This window comes from Poecilia reticulata, chromosome 1 (genome assembly GCF_904066995.2).
Source record: "Poecilia reticulata chromosome 1, P_reticulata-male-v2, whole genome shotgun sequence".
Taxonomy (NCBI): domain Eukaryota; kingdom Metazoa; phylum Chordata; class Actinopteri; order Cyprinodontiformes; family Poeciliidae; genus Poecilia; species Poecilia reticulata.
The window spans coordinates 25,163,925-25,188,483 of NC_088830.1; the positions used below are offsets into that span (position 1 = coordinate 25,163,925).

Genomic DNA, 24,559 nt, shown 5'->3' on the forward strand with positions numbered 1-24,559 from the left:
AGACTTGAATGAGCCGTTGTCTGCTTTGCAGTGATTAATTCTTAAAAAATAGAATATTTACGGAAATATTTGTTCCTTAAATTCTGATTTGAGACAAACTAGTAAATAACTGCAGCTGTTAAAGACATTCAAAGTATAATTTTAGTCACTCCTCATCAGTTTCAAATCACAATTAACATTAACCAACATTTTAATATTGTGTAGCTTAAGGTAAGGAAACCTCATCTAAAGTTTAAATGACCTTACTCAGACCGTCAGCATTAACGGGCAGTAATAAAGTTTTCTGAAGCCATCCAGCAGCACGCTATGACAGAGAACTCTGTTGCCAACGAGAATGTGAAACTGTCAGTCTCAGATAAATTCATCAATAACTGAGGTGATAACTCACTAAAGTTACAATTTGTCCTCTTCCTGCTGGGTACTAAGACAGACGCTGGCCTTGTGCAGGGACTCTTAGACCCCGGAGCCCATTGGCTGTAATTGCTTGTCAAGGGACAGACGGGGGTTCGACAGAGGTGTCTGTCATTGAAATTTGGCCGTTTCCAGCATCCATGCAGCTCTGATGGGATTTATTGGAATACACTCTGACCTATTTGTCCCTTTATGACTTAATAAAAAAATATAATGTGGTTTTGAGGCATTTAATGTTGACACTTGTGTGAAAAGTTGGAACAACAGCTATCATGTTTCGATACGTCTCAATTAAGCGGGTTCCAGATTTAGGGTTTCAAGTTGTTCAGTTTATTTGAAGGGGTGCAAAAGACTGACATGACACTGTAATAAACATGACAGAACATCTGTCATGAACATGAAGAAAGGTTTACGACTGTTATGTCATTTGGTAAATAATGACACTTTTAATGCAACTTTTTATCAAACTTTGTATTACAAGTGTCAATATTTACAGAATAATGCATTTTTAATGCAACCTTTAATGAGACTTAACACTAAAAATGTCTTTTTACTGAATAATGCACTTTAATGCATCATAATGCACATTTACTGAATATAATTCAGTAAATGTCTATACTGCATTTACTACTTTAATAGACATTGACACTTCTAATGCAACTTTGCGTTAGAAGTATCAATATTTACTCAATAATGCACTATTGATGCAACTTTAAAACAATTTTCCATTAACATTGCCAATGCTTACTGAATAATCCACTTGTAATGCAATGTTTAATGCAAAATTGCATTAAAAGTGTCATTATTTACCAAATGACACTTCATTACAACAGCCATAAACATTTCTGAACATTTCTTCATGTCAGGTGTTATGTCATGTTTATGACAATGGGATTCAGTCACCACTGAATAAACATTGAAAGTCCATTTCCTTCCATCTAAGCAACTTGAAATTATTTATGAAAAGTAAAAGGTAAAAGGATGTCCACACAAGACCAGACATCCATTTGTCCATTCATCTTTTAATTTCTGAAATCCACTAGTTAATTTCTCGGCTCATCTCTAGGCTAAATATATTAGATGGACACATCCATATAAACTTTATAAGAACGTTTTGTCTTTATAAAATATACTAAAGGTAGCAGAATACTTGGATGCTATACAAAGTCAGAGTTGCATAATTTGCTGACAAATGTATTTTAGGACATAAACATGTCACCCATCGGAAGGGACTTTTATGTCATTATCTGTACCATAATGAACAAAAATAAAACACAACAACACGACATCAACCATTCACAAATGTTGAGCCTTCGATGAAGCTGCAAACTTTACGGTTGCCTTGCTCACTGTTTACTATGCCACCTGTTTATCCCCTGTCCTAGCTTTTTATTTACCTTCTGTCTTTCCTTCTGTGGTCTTCTCTCCTCTCAGTGCTGGGAGGTGTGGAGTCACGCGGTGTGCTGAGGAAGATCAGTGACATGCTGGAGGTGATCCTGAAGAGGATGGACACGCTGTCCAAACTCGACAACAGCTCCACGTCGGATGCGAGGCGCCTGGATGAGCTCAGCTCTGCTATCAACAGGTATGAAAGTTGCCTCACGCCACAGGCTTTTGGTGAAATAGCACTCCGATTTATTAAACATATGGTAATGGTTATTAAATGAACAAAACATATTTGTTTTATTTTGAAAATGTACAGTTTCGGCTCTGATTTCCTACAACATCTCAGCAAAATTTAAGAGTAGCAAGTATCTTTTTTAATTATTGTTATTATCAGAGCTCCTCTGTTTATAACACTTGGAAGCAAATAAAAATAACATTCTACCTCTAATGGACATAAAGCACAAGCCAAGATGAGAAAACGATGACAATGCAACTCAGAAAGTGACCAAAGATATTTACCCTGAAACTGTGGGGGTATTTCTTTAACTCCAGTGAGTATTTCATTTTGTTGGATAGTTTTAATCGAATACTGCGACAACAGACCAAAAGGAGGCTCATTATTTCTCTCTCTGCTTGCTGCTGGTGCTGCTTGTTTTCTATATACAGTCGATAGTCATACAATTAGTAAAAAAAGCAAAGGGGGAAATATGCAGGATAGGTCAAAAGGTCAGAAATCAAGGTTACTAGTAATCAACAGAAAGCAGGATAGAGCGCCTCCTCTAACATGGCTGCCCTAGGCTCATCATTCTTCATAGACCATGATTTTGAATTACACCACAACATGCTATTGATTTCTGCTCCAAGGATTTCACCTCAGATGTTTTTGAAAAAAAAGAAGAAAAAAAATGCTTTTCATTTTTATACTGATTCAGCCATGGAAAATGGATGGCATATTCCTTTACCCATTATCTATGTTTAGTATGCTAGGTAATGGATTGTTTAAACCCAAATATCCTACACATGTATATAAATGTAAATAAAACAGACTCAATAAATTTCAGTCACGTTCCTGTTTGATGTTTATAGATCAGTCTGGGTCTAAATATCAGATGGTTGAACTAGTTTGTTGCATTCCAGAGTGGTGCTATTTTTTACTTGGTAAGCACTGCTGCGGACACAGATAGTCATTTCTTCCCTTATCCACTTCATATTTTACTGTTTTTATCAATTTATTTTCCACGTAGGAAATGGTAGAGCAAAGTTTGGAACTGACAGATGGATCCTACTCTTGACTTTTCAAAACATGATCACATAACAGGGGTTTCTTAAAAGGGGTAACATAACACAATAATAGCATATTTGCGAAATATGCCCAAATAGTAAACTAAAATTAGTTTTTCATAATACATTGTTTTTGCAAATTTTTCTTACCAAAGTCAAAGTAAATTCAATAAATTGCCCATACTTTGTTTTAATCCATTTTATAATTTTAAACATAACATTAACTGGGTTAAATCCCCTCACCTCACCCAGTCTGTTAAATCAACCCAGTTTTACATTGATTTGTATTTGACTTCAGATTGGACTGTTGGACTAGTAGCCCAAATTAGCTTGTTTTCTACCATGCACCTTTAATGGTGTTACAGGAAGAGGACAGAGAAGGAGGATTTAATTACCTATAACAGGGAAACTGGAGACATTTAGTTTTCAGATCATTTTTGAAAACTCGCTGAATGTGCATTCAAATTATTATTAAAAAGATAAACCAGGATTTTTTTTTTTAGTTAGAATTTGGATATGTTGCAGGTGTTGATGAAACAAACTAAACAAACCTGACTGGAACACAACAAAAAACACTAGATCAGGAAGAATGATTAAACCTTTACTCCAAAATAACAATGAAATCCATAAACAATTGGATTAGAAAAGGACAAAAGGAGAAGTTGGAGGTTGGACACCATAGGTTTTGTTTTGTTAGAAATTGTACCTCTTTTTTTTTTTCGTTTACAAAATTGCCTCATGCATTCCTCTATTTCATTTCGATCACCCTCGTATTTGATTGTGGAAATTGCCCCCATTACGTCCCAATCAGTGCAGACAGGAAAGTCGTGCTGCTCCAGGCTCTTATCTAACTTCCCCTCCTTTCGCTGCATCCACACCCAAACATCCCGTCTTCTCTGTCTAACATTTTCTTTATTCCAAATTTTGTTTCCAGACAGCCTAACTAAACTCAGCAGGTGTGATGTGATGCACACTGACAGCAGCCCCTTTCGCTTCTTCAAACCTCGTTAAATGATCCTCGATAAGCACTCAGGTTCACATCCGCGGAGAGGCGCCAGAGCGGAAAGATGGAACGATTAATATGGTCTGACGTTGGTGTTAACTGCAATCAATGTCTAGTAATGGGCTGTTTAATGCAGAGGAAGCTGCTCGTCTCTTGGGCCATTACAGAGAAGTAAGGATGTAATGGTCTGTTGTCAGAGAGCCGTACCAGCGTGATGCATCCATGTTTTACTGTCCTGAAGGGATTTAGACTGGATTTAGGGTGAGCGGGGTAGAGAGTTATAGTCGAGCTGTAATTAGCTTCAAAGCAAACTTCAATCAATGATAATTACTTTATGACTTGACCATATCCACTGTGGATGTTGGACATGTTAGAATGTAATACTTGTGGTTTGTTGTCTTTTTTGGTTTAATTCTTCTCTGTAATGGACCACAAGGAAAATCTGATTCAGACACAACACAGGAACTGGCAATTCCAATCATATGATTGATCTGATCATGATAACTTAATTGGTTACTTGAATTCTTGAGGAAATGTGTGAAGCAGGGCTGCACTTACGAGAACGTGGGCCCTGAGCTGGAGGCATTTTTTCCACTGAGGAAAAAATACTTTACTAATGCAAATTACTGCACATCAAGAGGCAGTTCGGTTCATTTTAGGCTTATTATGTGTTCGACCCATTAACCTTTCGCTAAAATGTATTAAAAACAGTTTAATAATTATATTTGTTTTAAGCAGTGAATGCAATCTCACACACGTGGCAACACTACTGCTCCTAATATTAAAAACAGTATTGACTGCTCATCACAAAAACTCTGAAAATAAGAAAAAAAACTTGAAATGAATGAGTTATTTTAGTTTTTGTCTAAATGGATGAAATGTCAATATTAAATTTTGTGTTGCTTGATTTTCTTTACCTCACTTGTGTGACTTTTATTTTGGAGGGATTCTTGTTCCAGTTTTAAGCGTCCTGATATAAAATTTTGAGCAGGTAATATTCTGATATTCGCAGTGTGAGAATGACATGGACGGTAGGATTTGCTCGACATCCCTTGAGACGAGCAGCTATGTTATCAAAGCAGAAAGCTTCCAAGTCTGTTCATTCATTCTGTCATTTACTTCCACTCTGACATCCAGTCTGTTGGGGTTTTTTTAACAGAGTTGGTCAAAACGTGCAATCGTTATATCTTTTTTACTCTCCCAACCATGACTGTCTTTCCTGTCTCTCCCATCACCCACTTCTTATACTTCATTTCCAAACACACATACAGAATACAGTACAGCAGAGTGTGCGAGTACAGGGGGTAAGACTGACGAGGTAAAAAGTATGATCTTTTTTTTTTATTCCAGTGGGGAATGGTGCAAATGGGGAAAATGGAGATTTATGGAAATATCTCAAATTCCACGCCAGTCAGGAGTGCATTTACAGAAAGACACACTTTTGCACACATGCGGGGTGGGAGTCTCGGCTCTGTGTGAGCTTCATTGCTGCTGACACACTCCCATGTAGCGGCGAATGGAACTTGATGTCTGAAGCCCCAGCCTGCGATTCGCCCACGGGGCAGCCACTCGTTAGAGCAGAAAACTGAGAGGAATAACAAGCCAGGGAGGGGGGCAGCAATGAGCCTGGGAAAATAAGCAAGGGAGATGAAAGCGATGATAAGGATGCAGAGTTGATTCACCGTTTACTGTGCTACGAAAAAGGTTGGTAAGTCCCCCTTTAGGTGTACGCTCTCCAAAGATCAGTCTCTGTCCTTGAGCTTACCTATTCCTCCCCCTTAAGCACACAAGAAGGCTCAGTCAGTAACGGCATTTATCCCAGAGGGCTTCTTTCCACGGCACCGTGCTCTTTCTCATAAATTTACTGCAGGTACTCGGGTAAGAAACGACTTGTTTTCTTTTTGACAGTACATACAAGCTCTGTGGATTTAATCTTTTAGGTTTACAAACGACATCTTAACTTCTGAACATTTTAAGGACCGCTGAACAATTCACCCACTGGAGAAAAAAGAAGAAGAATGGGACCATTTCAAAAGAAAAAAAAGATGACCAACCTAAACTGGAAGGTATGGCAAGAAGAGCATTTCTAAAATGTTCGTCTTGCTATACAGTGGCATTATTAACTGACCTGGCACAGAAATCAGTACAATTAACAATGACACTGAAAAGTAATTATTTTCTGTTCTCTGCAAACCTATTTAGTTTGCTTCTGTACTTAACTAAATTCAGAATAAAGTTGCTGTTGTCAGACACTTTATCAACTTTTGTCGTAAAACAAAAGTTGAAGAAGTGGCTGGGGAGAGGGAAGTCTGGGCCTCCCTTCTGAAGCTGCTGCCCCCGCGACCCGACCCCGGATAAGCGGAAGAAAATGGATGGATGGATGGATGGATGTCGTAAAACAAATTCAATCTGAAATGGGTAATGAAACCTGGCTCAAAGAGAATATGTTTTAATCACAGTCACTTTCGAAGTCCTATAAAGTGCATGTACTTTAAAAGATTTTACTAAATCCCAAGGCATGCTGACTAAGCTTTTAATTTTGTCAATAAATTAAAAATGTTGTGCTGTTTTTTTAGTGTTCGACACTTCGGGAGCTGGAAGCAGCTGGATCGCAACAAAACGATGGTTTCCCTGCGAACCAGCTCAGTGTAAACGAGGCCTGAAATGTCACAGAGTTGAAACCTTACTTTGGTTTTCCAGGCCGACTGAAGAACTACTGTAGTTCACATTGCTGAACTATATTGCCGGTACCAGTATATGTTTCAAAAACCAGTGTGCACCCCTGCAAGTTGTGGGCAAGCAAGCTGCTAGCTGGTTTTACATAGAGCAGAAATAGTGAGCTTAATGAATGACTTTTTCTTTGCTGTCATTCTTTGCCTTTGGGATAAGGCACTTTTTGCCCAGAGGATTTTGTTTGATAATTTTCTTCCCTAAGCAAAATCTGACAAAAACAAAAAGAAACACACAAGGAAGTATTAACACTTTGTTTTGTTGTATTTTTACTGTGTAACTGAAGTTAACATTGATTTTCTCAAGCTGTTACGCTTCCACTAAACACCCATCATCTTCCTTCCTCATCTACATGCATTCTGCCATTTTTGTCTTTCCTTGGCTCTTCCATGTTAGTCCCATTGGCAAAAGAACTAACTGTCTACATTCATCAAAAGGAAGGGAGCTTTACAGCATAAGGCATGCAACAGTGGGCCATCAAATATGCATAATCTTGTATTTCTTTGATCCCAATCGTTCTCTAATGTTTCAGTCAAGCCGTTTTGTTGGCTTCCACACGACGGCACACAGGATCCATTTATTTTATCATTCCTCCAAAAGCAAAATTCCCCCTGGTTTTTGTTGCTGCTGTTGGTTGATCTAGTTCCCTTTATTTTCTGCCAGTTTATATTCCTGTTCACAATCCAAGTATGTTTCTGGCTTCTGTTTTTGCCCTATTTAGGTCCCATTGTGAAATCTCCATTTTTCAGTCTTTTAATCTGTTTCGCTTCCTTTATGTCTCCCTTTATACCCGACTCCGTTATGGAGTCAGATGAGTTTACACTGCAGCAGACCGCAGACATGAGATTAGAGGGTGACACTCCAGAGAGTCCATTTGGCACAAAGTCCTGTCAAAGAAAGTTCAAAAGTGGCGTTGGGTGATCAGCTCAACGTGCAAAGGTTTTGTCCTTTGAGAAAAATACACAATTGATTTTGCAGTGATCTCCGACTTGATAGTCTTTGAAATGTTGTTAGGACTAGCATAAATGTTTCACTTAAACTAATTTCACTCCTGAAAGTGCCCAAGCTATACATTTGACACAGAGAAGAACATTTATACTTCTGTTGCTAAACTAAAATGCTGTTGGACAAAACAAAAAACGAGTAAGGTTAAGGAAATCCACTTACTGACACCAAGTGTTGTGGTTTTTATTTTGGCTTTTGCCCCACTTACTATTTAACTGTGCTGGGATGCTATTTTATATTTGATAGCCAGTCACTGCTGTGCCTGTGTGCTCTCCATTCATGCACATCCTAGTGAAGAGAAGAGGGACTTTTCCTAAACCCCAGCATGGAAGACATGTAGTTCCTGAGAAAAATAAACTTGGGCAGCATGGAGATTGGATAACACGGTAGGAAAAAGAATGGCAGACCGGATATCAGTGGGATTGTGATTCAAGGAGATTATGGGGATAAAGTTGTTGTTAGTGCTCCCAAATAGCCCAAAGATGTTCTTGCTAATTAATAAAATTTATTAAGTTCACCTGGAGATTTATGCTGCTGGACCTAATCAGTTATGAACCTATGTTTAAAGAAAAGACCGATCAATATGAAAGCATTTCACGTGCCAAAACTTTCTCATTAACAAAAAAAAAGAAAAAATCTTTAATGTATTTTTCCCTGAAAACTGTTGGCTCTTCTTCAGGTTGTAAAATAACTTGAGTTTGTTGTGCAAATGCTACTTTGGGCCATTACAGACAAATTTTAGACGTTTGCGACTGGTGTTCATGTACAGTAACCATAATCATAACCATTATGTGTTTAAACAAAACCTAAACTTAATCTAAACTGAAATGAAACTCTTAAGCCCAATCCCTGTGGACACACCGGTCTTAAGTGAATGGGAGTTCTCCCATCCTAAAAGGGAAAAAGAAACTGTTATACAAGTCAATTTCTTTTTCACGCTTAAAGAGTGTAGAGTCTACATCTGCCAAAACTAACACAACCAAATCGACTGGAATGAAGTAGAGACAGAGAGAGAGGAAACAAACTAATAGGAAAAAAATAGAAAGCAAACATTTAGAGACATGAACACATGAACAACTATCTTCTCCATGTTTCTGTGTTTTCATGTGTGTTGCAGGTTTCAACCAGCTGGCCTGGTGGAGAGGATCCAAGCTATAGCTCAAAATGTTTCCAACATGGCCATGAGAGTGGAGCAGATGCTGCAAAGTAGCATGATGCAAGGCAGAGGTACAGTATAACTCTGATATTGCTTTGCAATCATTTTGTCTGGGCAGTACAAATTGATATCGTCGAAATCAGATCAGCTTTAAAGCTTTTGGAAAGCCACAGCAAGTTTGTACATTTTATGTAATAGAAAACTTGACACTGTAACATTTGAGAGAAAGAAATCTGGTTTTATATCTCACTCTGGAACAAACTCCCACTCACTTTTAATGGTGTGTACCAACACCGAGTTTCAAAGGTCTACACACTCTCCTCTCAGTGCTTACAGCCTCGCCTGTTGGGGATGACTCAGCAGATTTTGACATTTGTTTTGCAAAGCTTTAACAATGGTTTTAAATGATTACTTGCACTGATGCCACAATTATTTTTTCAGTGACAAAAGTTGTATATTTTCCTTTAATTCATATAGCAGCAGGCTCTCCAGTGACCAATTATTGACAAATATATTTAGTTATGGTATGGGAGGTGAAGTTGGTTGGTGCTTTTGTGCAGTAAAAAAAGTGCTGTGTATGTCAAACTTAACCGAATCAAATGTCCCTTTGCCCGTCTGTATTTGTTTAGGTTTGATGTTTTTGTCTTCCAAAAAGAAGGCAGAATATTTCTTTCCAAACATCATTTTTCAATCCAATTTGTGGACATTTTGTTATTCTAAATAACAAAATGTTATTTAGTCCACCTCTGGTGATAGAGGTGGACAGGAGCAAGACTGGGTGCAGACTTTTCAATTCAGTAATAATTGAGTTGTTTTTTTTTATTTTGCATCAAATACACAACAAACATAGTTTTAATACATTTTACAAAAACAGCATTAAGTTTATCGACATAAACATAATAATTTCAATCCAATCACACAGAAAGGCTCAAAGGCAGTTACATATTTTCCATTTTTAATTGTAAATGTGAAGTAAAACTGTGACGTTTCAGGTGTCTGAATGTCCTTAGTGACCCAAAGTGAACCTGAGTTTCTATAGTCTCATATTTGTCTCCACTTTTTGATTGATGCTTGTCATTACAAACAGCACCTCTTAGATATTATAAAGACCAGTCAAAGATTTAGAAGACAAATGTGTATGCAGCCAACAGAACAATCAATAGAGCAGCGCCTCAGAGGGGCACACAGGTAGCTAAAAACTGCAATGTGGAAACGATTAAGAAAAACAAGCAGAAAAAAATCCATACTACATATTAACACTACTGCTTATCTGGAGAAACAGTATGTTTTCTCTATAATCTTCCCCAAAGAAAGCATAAAGTGCCACAGCTCACAGTTGTCCTTCGCTGTGCTTAACTTGAAGTCCAGCTGGATTTGTGCACAGCTGTCAGCTTTAGTTAAAGCAGAACTAAACTGTCGCTGTTACTCACAGCAGACGAGAGAGACTTGCAACAAGTCACAGGTGTTATTTATTGGTTTCTCCACTGACGAGGATCACTTCTGATATCTGTCAAGAAGCACTCTTTCCAACCGTTCATGCCTGTATACTGATCCTAAATAAGCACGGTGGAGCATTCTGTTGTAAAATCCGGCTTCTATTTAAAGCGGAACTCACAAACACACACAAGGGGGTTACTTCTCAGGCATCAGGTAAAATATGTTACACCAGTTAAATTGTCGACAAAAATAAATAGTCAAACCACTCAGAATGAAATTTTGTCTGATTTTTAGCCACCATGATTTATTACAAAAAACCACAAACTAAGAAAATACCCTTTATCTTGATGAGTGAATCAGTAACCAAAAAATTACTCAAAACAAGTTTAGGATAGATTTAATTCACTCCGTTCATGTCAGTAAAGAAACCCACATAGATAAATGCAAAACTCACGATCCTTATTACTGCGAATATTGTCCGCAAAAGAGTTCCATATCCTGGCAGCCTTTCGCCCTTTTACTCCAAAGTCCCAATCCAAAACGAAAAATCCAACACGTCGAAAAAACCCTCCCCAAAAAATTAGAAAAAGGAGTGGTACCACCCAAAATCCCCCAAAAAGAAACGTAAAGTCCAGATCTCACCGGGAATGTCTTTCTTTTCCTCCCCGGGGCGATCTCTCGATCCGCCGGCGTCCTCTAGCCAATTGGCGTCCTCTCGCACCTGGCGGCGTTTCTTGGGTGCGAGCTCCAATCCAGCTCCTAAAGCGCTCGATCCGCGGCGCTTGGGCGAACCTTGATTGCTGTTTTATCTCATTTCTTCGATTTGTAGCTTATTCTAACCATTCAGGCAATTCAAGTCTCCCGCTGCACGGACCTGACGGTGAGCGTCTTCCTCTCTGATTGCGCCGCCCCGCGCCGACGCACACGCCCCTTTTTATACATTAATGTCAGCCACACCTAAACCCAATATGACCTGCCCAAAAATCAGCTTTAGAAATGGAAATACGGAATATTTTTTCAACGAAATAACAACAACTGTTATACAACCCATATAATACATTTACCTTTCAATGTATTTTATCCAGGAAAAACAAACAAACAGTGGTTATGTTACACTGTTATCGCGGAGTTTAATGCCCATTTATAGCACAACACATCTACTTACTGTCTCGGTGAGATGGAACGGAGAGCAGCTTTGGGTAGATAATGTGCCAGCATGACCTCCTGTGCATAGGAGGTCTCTAAACTATTCTCACAGAAGTTTTATTTGCAGCTGCATTTAATTATCAGTATGAAAAACCATGCAAGAAAATTGGATTTCAGGAAAAACCTGGACCTGAGCATCAAAATCTCTTCTAAATGTAACCTAAATATCCTATAAAATGTGTTTCTTTCTTCTAATCATTACACAGACACTGATCCAAAATTTTGATTTTGTGCTGTAAAAGAAAAAGTCTGATGAAAATGATTAGGTGTTGGCAGGGTTTATTGATCATTGATTGTATCTGACAGTGTGTCTTTTGTGGGGTGCTGATCATCATTTACCATTTTCACACTTTTTCAGTTTAAGATTTTTTGTCACCCCAAAATGTTTTTGGGATTCTAAATGAGTTTCCTGTTACGTAATATTTCATAATTACAATGTGTTAATATCTACTCACCATGGGGGTGCTTTGTACACTCTTTTCCATATTTTACTCATACTCTGCTGCAAGGAAATGTGATTATGTGACTCCAACTAAAGGTAATTAGGTCACAGTCTGTCATACAGAGTTGACTGGCCTAAATGGAGATCAGAGCACTTAATTAAGTTAGTATAAAATTAAACATACAACTTAATTAATTTATTCACAAAATTTGAACATTTTTATATCTCCATAATGTCATAAAATATGCAAGGACTAGAGCTGCACAGTACAGAGAATCAGTCATTAACGTGTGAAATATCGACATTTATTTATGTCAATAATAAATTTCTCCTGATGGATGGAGGCTCAGAGCGTGGATGCATATTTTAGTTGTTTAAGTACTAGAGCTAATAAAGTCCAAGATATTGTTTTAAATGAAAATGATTCAGCAAAATGATGGGCAAAGAAATTCTATGCAAATGTATGTTACATAGCATTGAAATGTTTTAAATGGCAACTCGCGCTTACAAATTTGAGGTACATTTTGCTGAAGCATTTTTAGTAAATTACCAAAAATAAGATACACTGACATTGCTTTTTTCTGTCATTCAGTGCTCATCTTCTTTCTCAACATGTTTAGCCAAAACCTAAATAACACTGAAAAGAATTTCCTCCCCCTCTCCTTTGCTTTTTCTCTTCAGGGTAACTCTTTACTTAAGAATAAATGAGAGTTGCGTCTCCTTTTGTTTTCCCCTGCTGCATCTGCGGAGACAATAGTGCACGGCAAAATGAAAATACTGCTCCCTTCTCTAATCACAAATGAATTGAAATCCTGCTGGCAGACTTTATTATCATACGGCTCAGTGGCAGTTTATTCATCTCGTGCTTTGGCATGTGGGAGAGGAAGCAGAGCGGGAGTTGGAACGCGCGGTTAAAAATTTCCCTTTTCGTGTAATGGCTCGCAGGGACAGGACTAAAGCCTTTATCTAGTTAAATGACCACATTTTCAATTGTTGCTGCTGTAATCATATTTGCAGACACAGTGAGTCTCTGTGTGTGTTTTCAGTCACAGGAGAGAAGCCCCGGGGAAGACTTGTGTAGAGGAATTTCTCTTTTTCATCAAGCAAATGGAAACGGACAGAATATGAGACAAAGGAAAGTTGTTGGTTTAGAGAGACAAGAGAGAAGGGGGATGGAAAACTCTGAGGATGATGAAGCACCAAGATGAGTCCATGTCTGTGTCTCTGTGACTGTGCCTCTGTTTTACTGGCATCAGCTGCAGAAGAGCAGTTAACCAAGTCAGTGAAGCAATTAATGCAGTGGCCGCAGTCTAAGTGTGCAGACATAATTGTTGGTGAAACGCCTGCAACAGCTGGCAGCAGCAAAACGCAACATCTAATGGTAGACCTTGTGAATAGTGAGCAGATGAGACAATTTACAGAAGTAGGAAGATTATCAAGACCTATGTCACTGTGAATCATAACGTTAAAGAAACATTGCTCCTGGGTTTGCGAACATCATTCATGAGCCAATTATATTTTTGGCAGCTACGGCCTGTATCGTATTTTAATGAGATTTATGTTACAAAGTGACACAAAGCAGTGCTTAAGATTGGAGAATCTTTTGATAGTACAACTATTTAAAGCAGACTTATGTCATAAAACAATATCAAAGTCTGTCTCTTTGTCATGGAAAGTGTATGGTTCAGGTGCAGGATCGCAACTACATATTAATCAGGTGGATGCGAAAGCATAAATCCCCCACCCCCAGACGAAAACACGTTAAAGGTAATGTAATGTTATGTGCGCGAGGTGAAGGAGCGTAAGGGCGCTGAAGTGTAACGAAGACATCATCGGCGCGCCGCCCCCTCCAGACGGGGTTTTGACGCCCCCTCTGGTGCAGCGCCCCTATACGTTGCATGCGCTGCATACCCCCTTTTTGCGCCACTGTTCAGGTGCAACATGAGATTGGCCTTTATTAAATAACAAGAAAAAGTCATTGTTTGAAGGAAACGATGAAATGCCACCTGCATAGTTCACGAACACCAATGCTGTGTGCTGGAAAATCAATGCAGCATGTAACCGTGAACACCTGATCCTCACACTGAAACGTGGTGGTGGCAGCATCTGATCTGAGTTGATGGAAAGATGAATGGAGCTGAACAGATCTGTTTTCCATCTGAAGGAAGAATTTCTCTCTGTGTTTCTTTCAGTGCTGAGAGATGGCACTGCGAGCCAGTGTGAAGTACCAAGGGACAGCCGCTTTCCAGAGTGCCCTGGAAAAGTAGATGTAAGTTCATACATTATAGTGCTTTTTATAAATTTCTGCATCACTGTGCATTGGTCAAACAATGTGGTAGAGACTGGTGATGTCACAACCCAAGTAAAGATGGCGCTCTAGGATATTGTTGTCTTTCTAACTTTCAGTTTTACTTTGTTTTGCCTTTCTCCTGTGTTCTTGGTGTCCTTGTGACCTGATTTGACTTCAATCTGCTTTTGACCGAAGTCATCATACAGGCCATCAATTGTTTAAATTGGTCTGTTTGTGGGCACAGAATAATTTTCTGATTCACACATGTCCACTTTCTCTCTGTCCGTCCTCCAGTGGATGCGTGCTCGGTGGACATCGGACCCTTGCTACGCCTTCTACGGTGTGGATGGTTCAGACTGTTCTTTCCTCATCTACCTGAGTGAAGTGGAGTGGTTCTGCCCCCCACTGCCCTGGAGGAACCACACAAGCTCCCCCACTCAGCACACACAGCAGACAAAATCCCCCAAGAGACAAGTAAGGACACCACTCTCAAATAGCTGCCAGACATGTTACTCAGTAATCTGCTACAGAGAGTTTTAAATAAGCTTTAAATGACAAATATATTCAGTTATAAAAACATCCTGTGAAGACTGCCAGATGATGGCTGATGATCAATACATTTACAAGTGATTATGGTCGACCTGCCATATCAGTGTAGCAGCAAACACGGCTGCTATCTAAAAGCTGCACCTGACATTATAGCTTTATGCTGCACATTTAAAAGAATGACACCGAATACATGATATGTGGCTTACTGTTGCTGGGTTTCAGACACGTGACCCAGATGTCGCGCGAAATTCAGATGGAGGTCCAGAGAACGGATTTCTCTGGTTCAAAACAAAGCAAAATTGATCACAATGAGAACCATAATGCCCTAATAGGCTGAAAATGGCGAGGCATCTCGAAAAAATATGCGTATATTTTGGATGTGATGTGTATTACCCCGGTAAAAAAGACTTATCTAATAATCTTGAGGATTTACCAGGTGTCGAGGCGATCAACATAACTAACTACCTGGAGCTGCAGAGTTCATATTATATGGCGAGCCAGAAGAAAGCTTTCAAAAGCCTGGATTATACAATCATTTAGCATCAAGTTGGGTCAACCATTTAGGATCAGAAGAAGCATTAGATGGCTGTCGACTTGTTTCTGCCCGGTGAGTAGAGAGTTGTGCTATTTTAAATAATTAGTCTACGATAACGATGCTATCGCTAACAACGAACTAACCCATGTTATTTCTATGAGTTTGGCTCTCATGGTAAATACTTTATTTAGCTTTTGTAAACCCAAATTCATGCTGGAGTTGAATGTTAATGTTGAGTCGCTGTAGGACGCTGGATTCAGGTCCAATATAGGTCAACGATTAGCTCCGATCTACAGAAACCCACGTGCTTCGTGTCTGGCCAGGAAGCACGTGGGGGAAACAGACTGTATGGCTGTGTAGGTTATATTTAATTTATTTAGCTTCTTTTTTATTAATTATTTTTAGCATGAAAGTCCCATTGAATAAACATTTACATTTTCTGTCCGTGACTCGGCACTGAGCTAGCTGCTAACAACATTAGCACTCTGAGGAGACAACCAAGCTAGGGCGTAAAAATAATATATCTTGCCTTACATATGAATGCTTGTCTTTCTAAGTAACTATCCAATAAAATATCTGAAAATACAATTTAAACGATGCGATCGTTACCTGTTAGACAGTTGGCTCTGCAAACTCTGGCATTGTTAGTTTTCACACCACCTGTTGTTAGCTGTAGATTGGTGATCCACTGTTCTCTTTTTTCGGTGAGTTTTTTAAAATTGACTTCCTTGTGACCAACTACCTTCGAAACACGAAAATAACGTTTATCTTTCTCACTATTAGAACGGTTGGAAAAACCGTACAGGACACAGACTTTAGGCATTTTGATGCTGACTCAACAGAAATAAATGGGCTACATTTAATTTCTGCCCTCCATCTGCATTGGGTGAAATTGGTGCTACATTATCTGAAACCCAGCAATATTGAATTTTAAACATGTTATTGAAAAGGTCTGCCGCTAATAAACAAGAAAACAAACTCTTTCTCCTGACTTTGCAACTTAATCAAATGGAATACTTACTTTAAAAATAGTTTGGACCACTGAGGAACAGGCCAGTCCTGTTCATCTTTGTCCCAGGGAAAACACTTCTGACATCTCTGGTTAAGCAGGTTTAACACAAGAGATGTGACAGAGGTAGCCCATTTTCTGGATGCATCTCTGTGTGATGGCTCTCTAAGCACTGGCTCCAGTCACAGCACCCACCAAACTCAGCAGTTATTCCTGTTTGTGCATTTTTGCATACCACACATTTTCCCTTCCATTTATTTCGTTGGATTCACACTGTGAATAGCCCTTTATTTTTTGGAAATGACATTTTAGGACTGAGCCTCTGTGTGGAGGATGCCCATGACTGTCTGCTGGACGACTGTTAAGTCAGCAGTCTTACTCGCGATTATATAGGCAGTATTAATTATTTTTTTGTTAAAAATTACTTTTTTTAAATCATATTGGTAATCACATTTTCTTAAAATCAGAATTTGGGGGGCAGGGATTAGCTGTAAGCAAAGGAAATCAAAACTGTGGTACACATCTAGTTTTGCTTTCTGAATTGAACCATTGAAATAAATTGATTTTAATTGTGAAATGGTTTTTTTTTTTTTAACCTTGCATCTTATGACGACTCTCTTCAGGCTTGTTTTTATTAAAAACTGGAAACTTATAGTGCCTATTGAGAACGATTTCATTGAGGAGTTGAACACAGATATTTCATTATCATACCAACTTAGATAAAGGAAGTTGTAACTTATGCATTGTCACATCCAAAATCCTAAATATCCACATAACCCCTAGAAACTGCTGTGTTATGTTAAAGCCATTTTCTGCCAGCAAAGTTTGCATATTCCTTGTAATCATCATATCCACACAACCATCTGCTCAAATTTTCTAAGGCCAGCATTTCAGCACAATCTTCCCTAAAAAATAAAACAGGTTGTCTCAGCAGAGAATTTCATCAATGCTAAAAGAAGCTAATTATGTAGTAACAATCAAACGAGGTTGAGTCCTTTTCCTCTGAAGATGCTCTGGAGTAATAAGAGGATGAGCAGTCTGACCTCACGACTGCATAACGGTTGACCTTCTTCTGAGCCTGTTTGCTCACTGTTAATTAATACAGGCTGGATCTGCATCATCATCATTATCTCCCCCCCTCTTTTTATTTTCCTCCACATTAACTTTGAGGTCAAAGACCAGATTAGCGCCATCCTTCTACACATATTAACACATAAACACCCAATGTTAGCCAATTGCAAGGTCATATCCATCTATCTCTTTGTTGAAATAAAAAAAAAATCTCATCTCTTGGCTACTAATACAAATGACCTTTTTATTAAAACAACAGCACCTTATTGCTAATTAAAATTATCTCAAACTTTTAAAACAAACTGCTATGGATGTAAACATTGATTTGCCAAACAGTTTATTACATATTAATCCACTTTTGCCTGTACATCTACAGTTGAATGCAAATATTTACATACACCGAATAAAAAAAGACACAACATATTTTCTTTCTCACTGATTAAAGTTAAATTGGACCAAACATTTCTGGTTTTAGTTTAGTTAGAATTATCAAAATTATTTTTGTTTTCTAAATGCCAGAAAACATGACTTTATGATACTGGCCAAATATCTGCAAACTTTTTCAATTTGAGGAAAGCTACAAAAAAACAAGTAAAAAATGGCCTTGCCGAGTTTTCTGACATTTAGCAAATTCCTCCTACTTGATATCACCTATTGCTGCAGCCCATCTGCTTTAAGTCAGAAAAGGTTATTTTATCATCTCAAACCAGTCTACACATTCTCCTCTCACATCAATAAGATATTTTCCTCCATTCAGGTCTTTCTCACCATGATATTTCAAACCTTTTCCAATAAAACTCGGAGAGGGTTGTGGGTGGAAATCATAAGAGTTTCTTGCAGTTTCTTGAATTCTAAGACGAGCACGTCTGACCCGTCTATGTTCACCTTTCTTATTTTTGGAATAACATTGGTTTTTTTTAGAGATGTGCCGATCAGGTTTTTTTCCTGCCGATTCCAATCACCCATGAGGGCCGATCACTGATACCGATCACATAATTATTATTTTTTTTATCATAAACACTACCGGTTACATTATGTGGAACAAGTAACCATGAATTCACCTTAATGTAGACAAAAACTTGTTTTTAATAACTTTTCCCAAGAAAAAAAACACAACAGGCATTGTGCAAATTGTACTGCTATCAATAATACTATCTTTAACAGACTGATAACATACGAAGGCTCTGAAGAGGCTAAATAATGCAAAGAGTCAAAATAAAATCTCTCAACATTGCCTAAGAAATTCAAGTATAAAACTTAACATTCAAAGGCAAATACAGGATCCATTACAATAAACAATCCAGAGTTAATGAATGAAACCTTCCTGATAGCTCTGATTAGCTGTTTCTGACTGAGTGGAGTAATTATGCAGAGGAGATTGATTATTTTTAAGAGATTATCTGTCTCATGTTAGGATAACAAAAGTTTTAATACGTATGTAAAATAATTTTTTTAAGTTAGATGCTGCAGCTTTAAGCAGAGGTTCGGTGTGAGAGTCACTACCAGGTGGAGCAGAAGCGGCGCTCCGTCTGTGAAATATTACTACCTGTAGCGTAGCAGCGGTTCAACAGCGAGAGCAGAACCAGCGTCTTACATTGCAGCTCGAAGACTTAAATAATTTTCCCAGTTATTTGTTTAGCTTTCTGACCGTCATGCTAATCCGGGTGAGTGTTTGTAACTGTGCTCTGCTTTACCTGCCACCTGATCCTCCATATGTCTTTTTTATTGCAGTGAGCCTCGATGTAGCCAAACTCCTCAAGTATGGCATTGTTTTTATACCGTATTAGATTCGTCGTGTTGATGCATTTTGACCTGCTTCACCCCACATGCTTCAATTTTCCACCGCAACACCGAAACGTCCCCATTCACTTTCAGAGCGTTCAAGTTCCACACCGCTTAGGATTTGTTGCTGCGCGTTTGCGCATTGGGAAGGAAAGAGGAGACCAGCTGCACAGGCAGGATGCGAAATGAGATGCAGGTTATTGGTTTGTGTGATTGACAACAAGAGACCGTGATCGGCGATCACCGATCATACACTTTTTCACGAAAATCGGCCAATTATGATCGGTGGCTGATCGATCGGCACACCTCTAGTTTTGTCTAATCTAATTGCGTAAATGAGTTGAGTTTCTTTAATGTGATTAGCAAGACTAACTGTTTTTGTTATCAAGCAGTCCAATAGGTGTATGTAATAAAGTTTCTTCTTCTACATTGTATTGCAACATGAATATATGACGAATAGGATAAAAACTTATCTCAGTGCTGATCAGGTCATTTTTGTCATCATTATTGCATATTCACCAACGTGTTTTCAAAAGGTTTAGCACAGTGTCAGAGAAGATGAAACCTAGACTCTCCTTTCCACCAGGTGACCCGGATAGCTGCATAGTGGATTACAGTACTCTTGGGTATGGGACTGTGCCATGGTTCTGTTCTGCAGAGAGAAATCTTGACTGTTTATAGCTTTAGTTAAAAATGCATGGGATTGCGTTGAGACATCTCTCCATATTTTTCAGTGACAGGGGAAACTAAAGCTGCCAAGTGAGCAAGGTCACATTCTCCCTTGAAATAATTCTCTAATGTTTGGTGGAAAGCGACTGCCTGTCTCTGCTGAAATGACAAGCATGTGGCCAAATGGTTCATGCTTTATGGAATTGTCATTGTATAAAGGAAGATTTACCTTGAAAGACCAGAATAACTATTATTTTCACTGCTTTTTTGGCTGAGAACTCAGCACTTCACAGATGAAAAGTACAATATTTCCAGCTTCTGTGGCGCTTCCAGCATTTGTAGCCTAACTTTTACCACTCCTGCCTCATTTATCGTTTCATTTAATCTAATTTGCATCATTTTCTCAGGCTGCCTTCCGCACAGACCTTTCTGTTCTGCTGGATCAGGTCGGCGGTGGAAAAGAGTCTCTGAGCTTCATGAAGCGCAGAATCCGACGGCTCGCACAGCAGTGGGCAACGGCTGCAAACCGTCTGGGTGCCAAACTTGGACAACGTTGGAGGGACCAGAAGAAGGTGAGACAGTAGATAAAGTCCAGTGCGCTGGGATTGATTACACTGCACACTCCTGGATCTCCCATGTTAATTTCTGTCAACTCATTAATTCTACAGTAACCAGGCTTAGCTTAGCTGACCCAAATCCTCTCATGCAGTTTTCACAGCGAGGCTGTGGATCCTTTCACAAGAAACTTCAAGACATTATTGTGTCGCTTTTTTGCCGTACATGTGTTTCACAGCAGAGAGGGAGTTAGACATCAGTCCACCTCTTGCACGCCCCCAACTCGCCAAGCGAGGTTTTTAACACGCCCACATCGGCTGGCTTCTTTACAGGTCAAAGACCAATCCAGTGATGACTTATAGTCTATATGACCAACCAGCTAAAAATATTAGCAACACTCAAAATCCTTTCAGACATGTGATGTAGGAAGGTGAGTTATACAATTTGAATTTGAAGCATACGCTTGCTCAATACCTGGATAACTACACTTACTTTGTCCGCCATTGTTTTGAAAAAAAGAAATGGCATAGGGAGAGTCGGGACACAGATTTTATGCGTGCTGCTGCCCCACCAGCTTGTTTTTTGAAAACCATAAATATGTGGGATATTGCCAATTTAACTCGTGTTTTTGAGTTGCCAGAGGGAGGTCATACGCGGCTTGTCTTTGCGGGTTTGCGACAGAAATGATTTGTGAAAGAGGCTTACGATTACTGAAGCCAACACCGTAGAATTGGACGTGGAGAGAGATGGTAATGCCGCTTCACCATTACACTGAGGTATGTGTTATTCACAGCAACTGGAATTACACAGTATAGCCTCTGTTATGTTGGCACCACAAACATTCATGTGTCAAATAAACAGGCAGAGTCCTGGTGTTCTGTCTGAGTCTTCCTTTAGTTATTTCAATAGTAACAATAGTGGTTATTGTCCTTCTGATTAAAATCTTTGCTACAGTACATTGCACTGCAATGGGATCTGACGATGCTAAAACGTGGAAGTGTTTCTTGCTGAGGGATTGTCTGCTTTGAAAAGTTTAATCCAGTTGCTATCAGCCTGGCTTTGTTTGGTAAAATTAAGTTTGCAAGTATACAGCATTGTGATACCCACTAGAAAAATCTGGACTGGTTTTATACTAAAAACACAAAAATCACAGCAAATCATCTTGGATAGAGACAGTTGTCGTAATTTCTGAATGCTAAAACCTGGACATAAATATTTTTAATTTAATTATAGACTACTACTAACTCTTATTTTGAGGTAATGGTTCATAAATAGAATAAAAGCATATTACTCCATCAGGATCAGGTTGTCAGTGTCTGGGTCAGAGGTCAGTCAAGCGTTGGATCAAGCCGTTGATGTACCGGTGCGTTCAGTTTACAGCTATGAGAATGAGAAGAGAAGCTGCTGCCTCATATCAAAACAAGTCGGCTGAAGTTGTTTGAGCGTTTGAAGGAGGCGTGGAGACTCCAGGAGTGATCCAGAATTTGCTGGAAGGATTATAGTGTATATTCTTCCTGGCTTGAGAACAAATTGGGATTACCCAGAGGAGCTGGAGAGCATCACTGGGCAGAGGCACATCAAGTATCCCTGTTACCTCCATGACCCAGTTCCAGATAAACAGAAGGCTGGGGATTATACATCAAAACATGATTAGATAGAAAAAGAAGTCAAAAAAAGTATCAAGAAGTTGGGAAATCTTAGGTAATTTAATAGTTTTTTTTTTTTAAAGTTTGTTGTATGCTATTAGTTAGTTAGTTTGCTGCAGTACCTCATTGGAAAACTGATTTTCATTCCAGTTACTGTTGTGCTGTATCTCTTCTGAACGGACTTGTCTTCTCCCTGCTGGTAGCTATTTATGTCAAAGACACGGTGTGAGAGCAAGAAATATAGTCCGTGTGAGAATAAATCTAAGAAGAAACCGAAGCGGGCGGTTTCTTCTTAGGTAGAATGATGATGAATGACTGGGATTATGACGTGATCCCAAGCAAGTGCCAGTGCTACAGGGAAAAGAATGAGACAAGAAAGGCAGTACAACAGAGGGACGGATGGCGCTGTAGAATATGGATTAGGAGAGGATTGATGAGGGGCGAGAAGGGACTCGTATGCTGCTGTGATGAGAAAGAAGCCATTCCTGGGAGACTGTGTGGCTTCTCCCGTTAAGAATAGGCTTAAAATATACAGTTAAAAGAAGAATTTACCATTTTACTTTACCAAGTGACTGATCTGTCTCTGTTTTAATTCTCACTCAGGAAATTCATAATATTTTAGCTGAGATTTTTATTGATAAATCACTACAATACAAGAGCACACAATGAGCACAATGTCTGCTCTTCATGCCCCATCCTAAAATAAGTTGATATGGTTGGAATAACCTTCAGCGATCATAAGGATATTCTTGGTTCCAACAATGCACTGAGAGGATTTAGTTACTTGAATTTAGCTGATTACGTTCTATAAAGTGCTGCTGGTGCTTTCGCAACAAAAGATTTTCAGATTTTCGGTTTGCTTTCACTGTGGCATATGTGACTTGTGTTTGCCATGAAGTAATTAGAGATCTCAGCAAGCAACACATCACGGCCCCGTGCCATACCAGCTTTATTTATACAGCACTTTAAACACCCACATGATTCAACAATGAGAAGGAGACCGGGCAAAAATTGTATCCATGGAGACTTCAGACTAAAATCAGCAGAAAGGCTTTGTCATACGTTTGCCAAAATACATCTTGATAATCTTGAAGTCTTTTAGGAAAATATTCTGTGGACTGACGAGACAAAAGTTGAAGTCTTAAGAAGGTGGAAGCACTGTTAAATCTGGTTTAACACTACAGCAGCATTTCAGAAAAATAATATCAGACATAGTGCAGCATATGATGGTTTGCAGTTTCTTTGCTGCTGTAGTAGCTGGACAGCTAATCAATGGAGCCATGAATCCTAATCTATAGCAGAAAATCCTGAAGGATAATGTTTAGACTATTAGCTTGTAACCTTAAGCTCAAGGGCCAAAGCAGACCAGACAACAGCTCCATTTTCTAAATTGTTCAAAAATAGGTTAAAGTCCAACTCGAGTTAATTTGAGATGCTTTGGTGCGACTTTATGGTCATGACTGGAAACCTTCCTAAGTTTAACCAACTCTACAAAAATGAGTGAGACAAAATTAGGGCAGCACAATATATTATCAGAATGTCAGTGTGTGCAATACTCAAGCTGAAAATCACAATTTGAAGTGGAAAAACTGTTGGCTAATATTTCAAATGTTATGATCTTGAATTTTATATGCTAATGTGATATTTACTCACATAGACAGACACTCAGAAGATGCTCACACCAGACTGATCTCCAATGGTAGGAAGGAGAGATGACAGGGGAAAGAAGAAAAGAGGCATACGTCACAACTCATACCACCATCGCTAATTTTATCATTTATTACATGACTTTCTGATATTGCACAACCGTAGCCACAATATTAAAGACTCATTTCCAGGTATCACAGACAAGTAATTGTTACTAATTGTTTGTGCAAAGGATAACACAGACATTATCACGTTTAGGGTAACAGGCTGTGAATTTTCACTTAGGAAGTTTGTGTGGAATAATATTTTTTGATAAGCATAGACTTCTAATTGCAACAAAATAACGAAACAGAAGAAATACTGAAGAGCACCACTATTATCCCACCGTACCGCATATATCATAATAATTTGACACTCAAGTTTTTAACTTTAATTGGCTCTGACGAATAAAACATTGATCTATTTTAGGTCCAGCCAGGCTCTTCGACACAATGTCTCCTTCAAATCATAAGTTCTGCATTCTGCTTGAGTATACATTCTTAGCTATTCCAGTGGGGCTTTGTTGACTCTCCCCGTTTGGCTTTCTCTTTGATTCCTGAGCAGAGCGTTTATTCAGAGAGAGAATAAATTAACGAAGCAGAGGCAAAAATTAAGACAAAGAAGATCAGAGGTGAGAGGAAAAGTGCAGGAAATGTGACTATATGTTTGCTGTGTGTGCCTTTGACTTGCTATAAGTACTTCATGGGAAA

General features: G+C 38.8%; 1 protein-coding gene across 1 annotated transcript in view; it reads left to right on the plus strand.

The window, feature by feature from the left end:
* LOC103467751 (alpha-1,6-mannosylglycoprotein 6-beta-N-acetylglucosaminyltransferase B-like) overlaps window positions 1-24,559 on the plus strand; it is a gene marked incomplete at its 5' end in the record, with an annotated part of 122,526 nt that overhangs the window by 37,021 nt on the left and 60,946 nt on the right. The window contains 5 exons of the mRNA XM_008414418.3: window positions 1,846-1,996; window positions 8,934-9,043; window positions 14,250-14,326; window positions 14,642-14,821; window positions 20,370-20,534. Of these exons, the coding sequence (XP_008412640.2) occupies window positions 1,846-1,996; window positions 8,934-9,043; window positions 14,250-14,326; window positions 14,642-14,821; window positions 20,370-20,534 (683 nt within the window). The remainder of the gene's footprint in view (window positions 1-1,845; window positions 1,997-8,933; window positions 9,044-14,249; window positions 14,327-14,641; window positions 14,822-20,369; window positions 20,535-24,559) is intronic.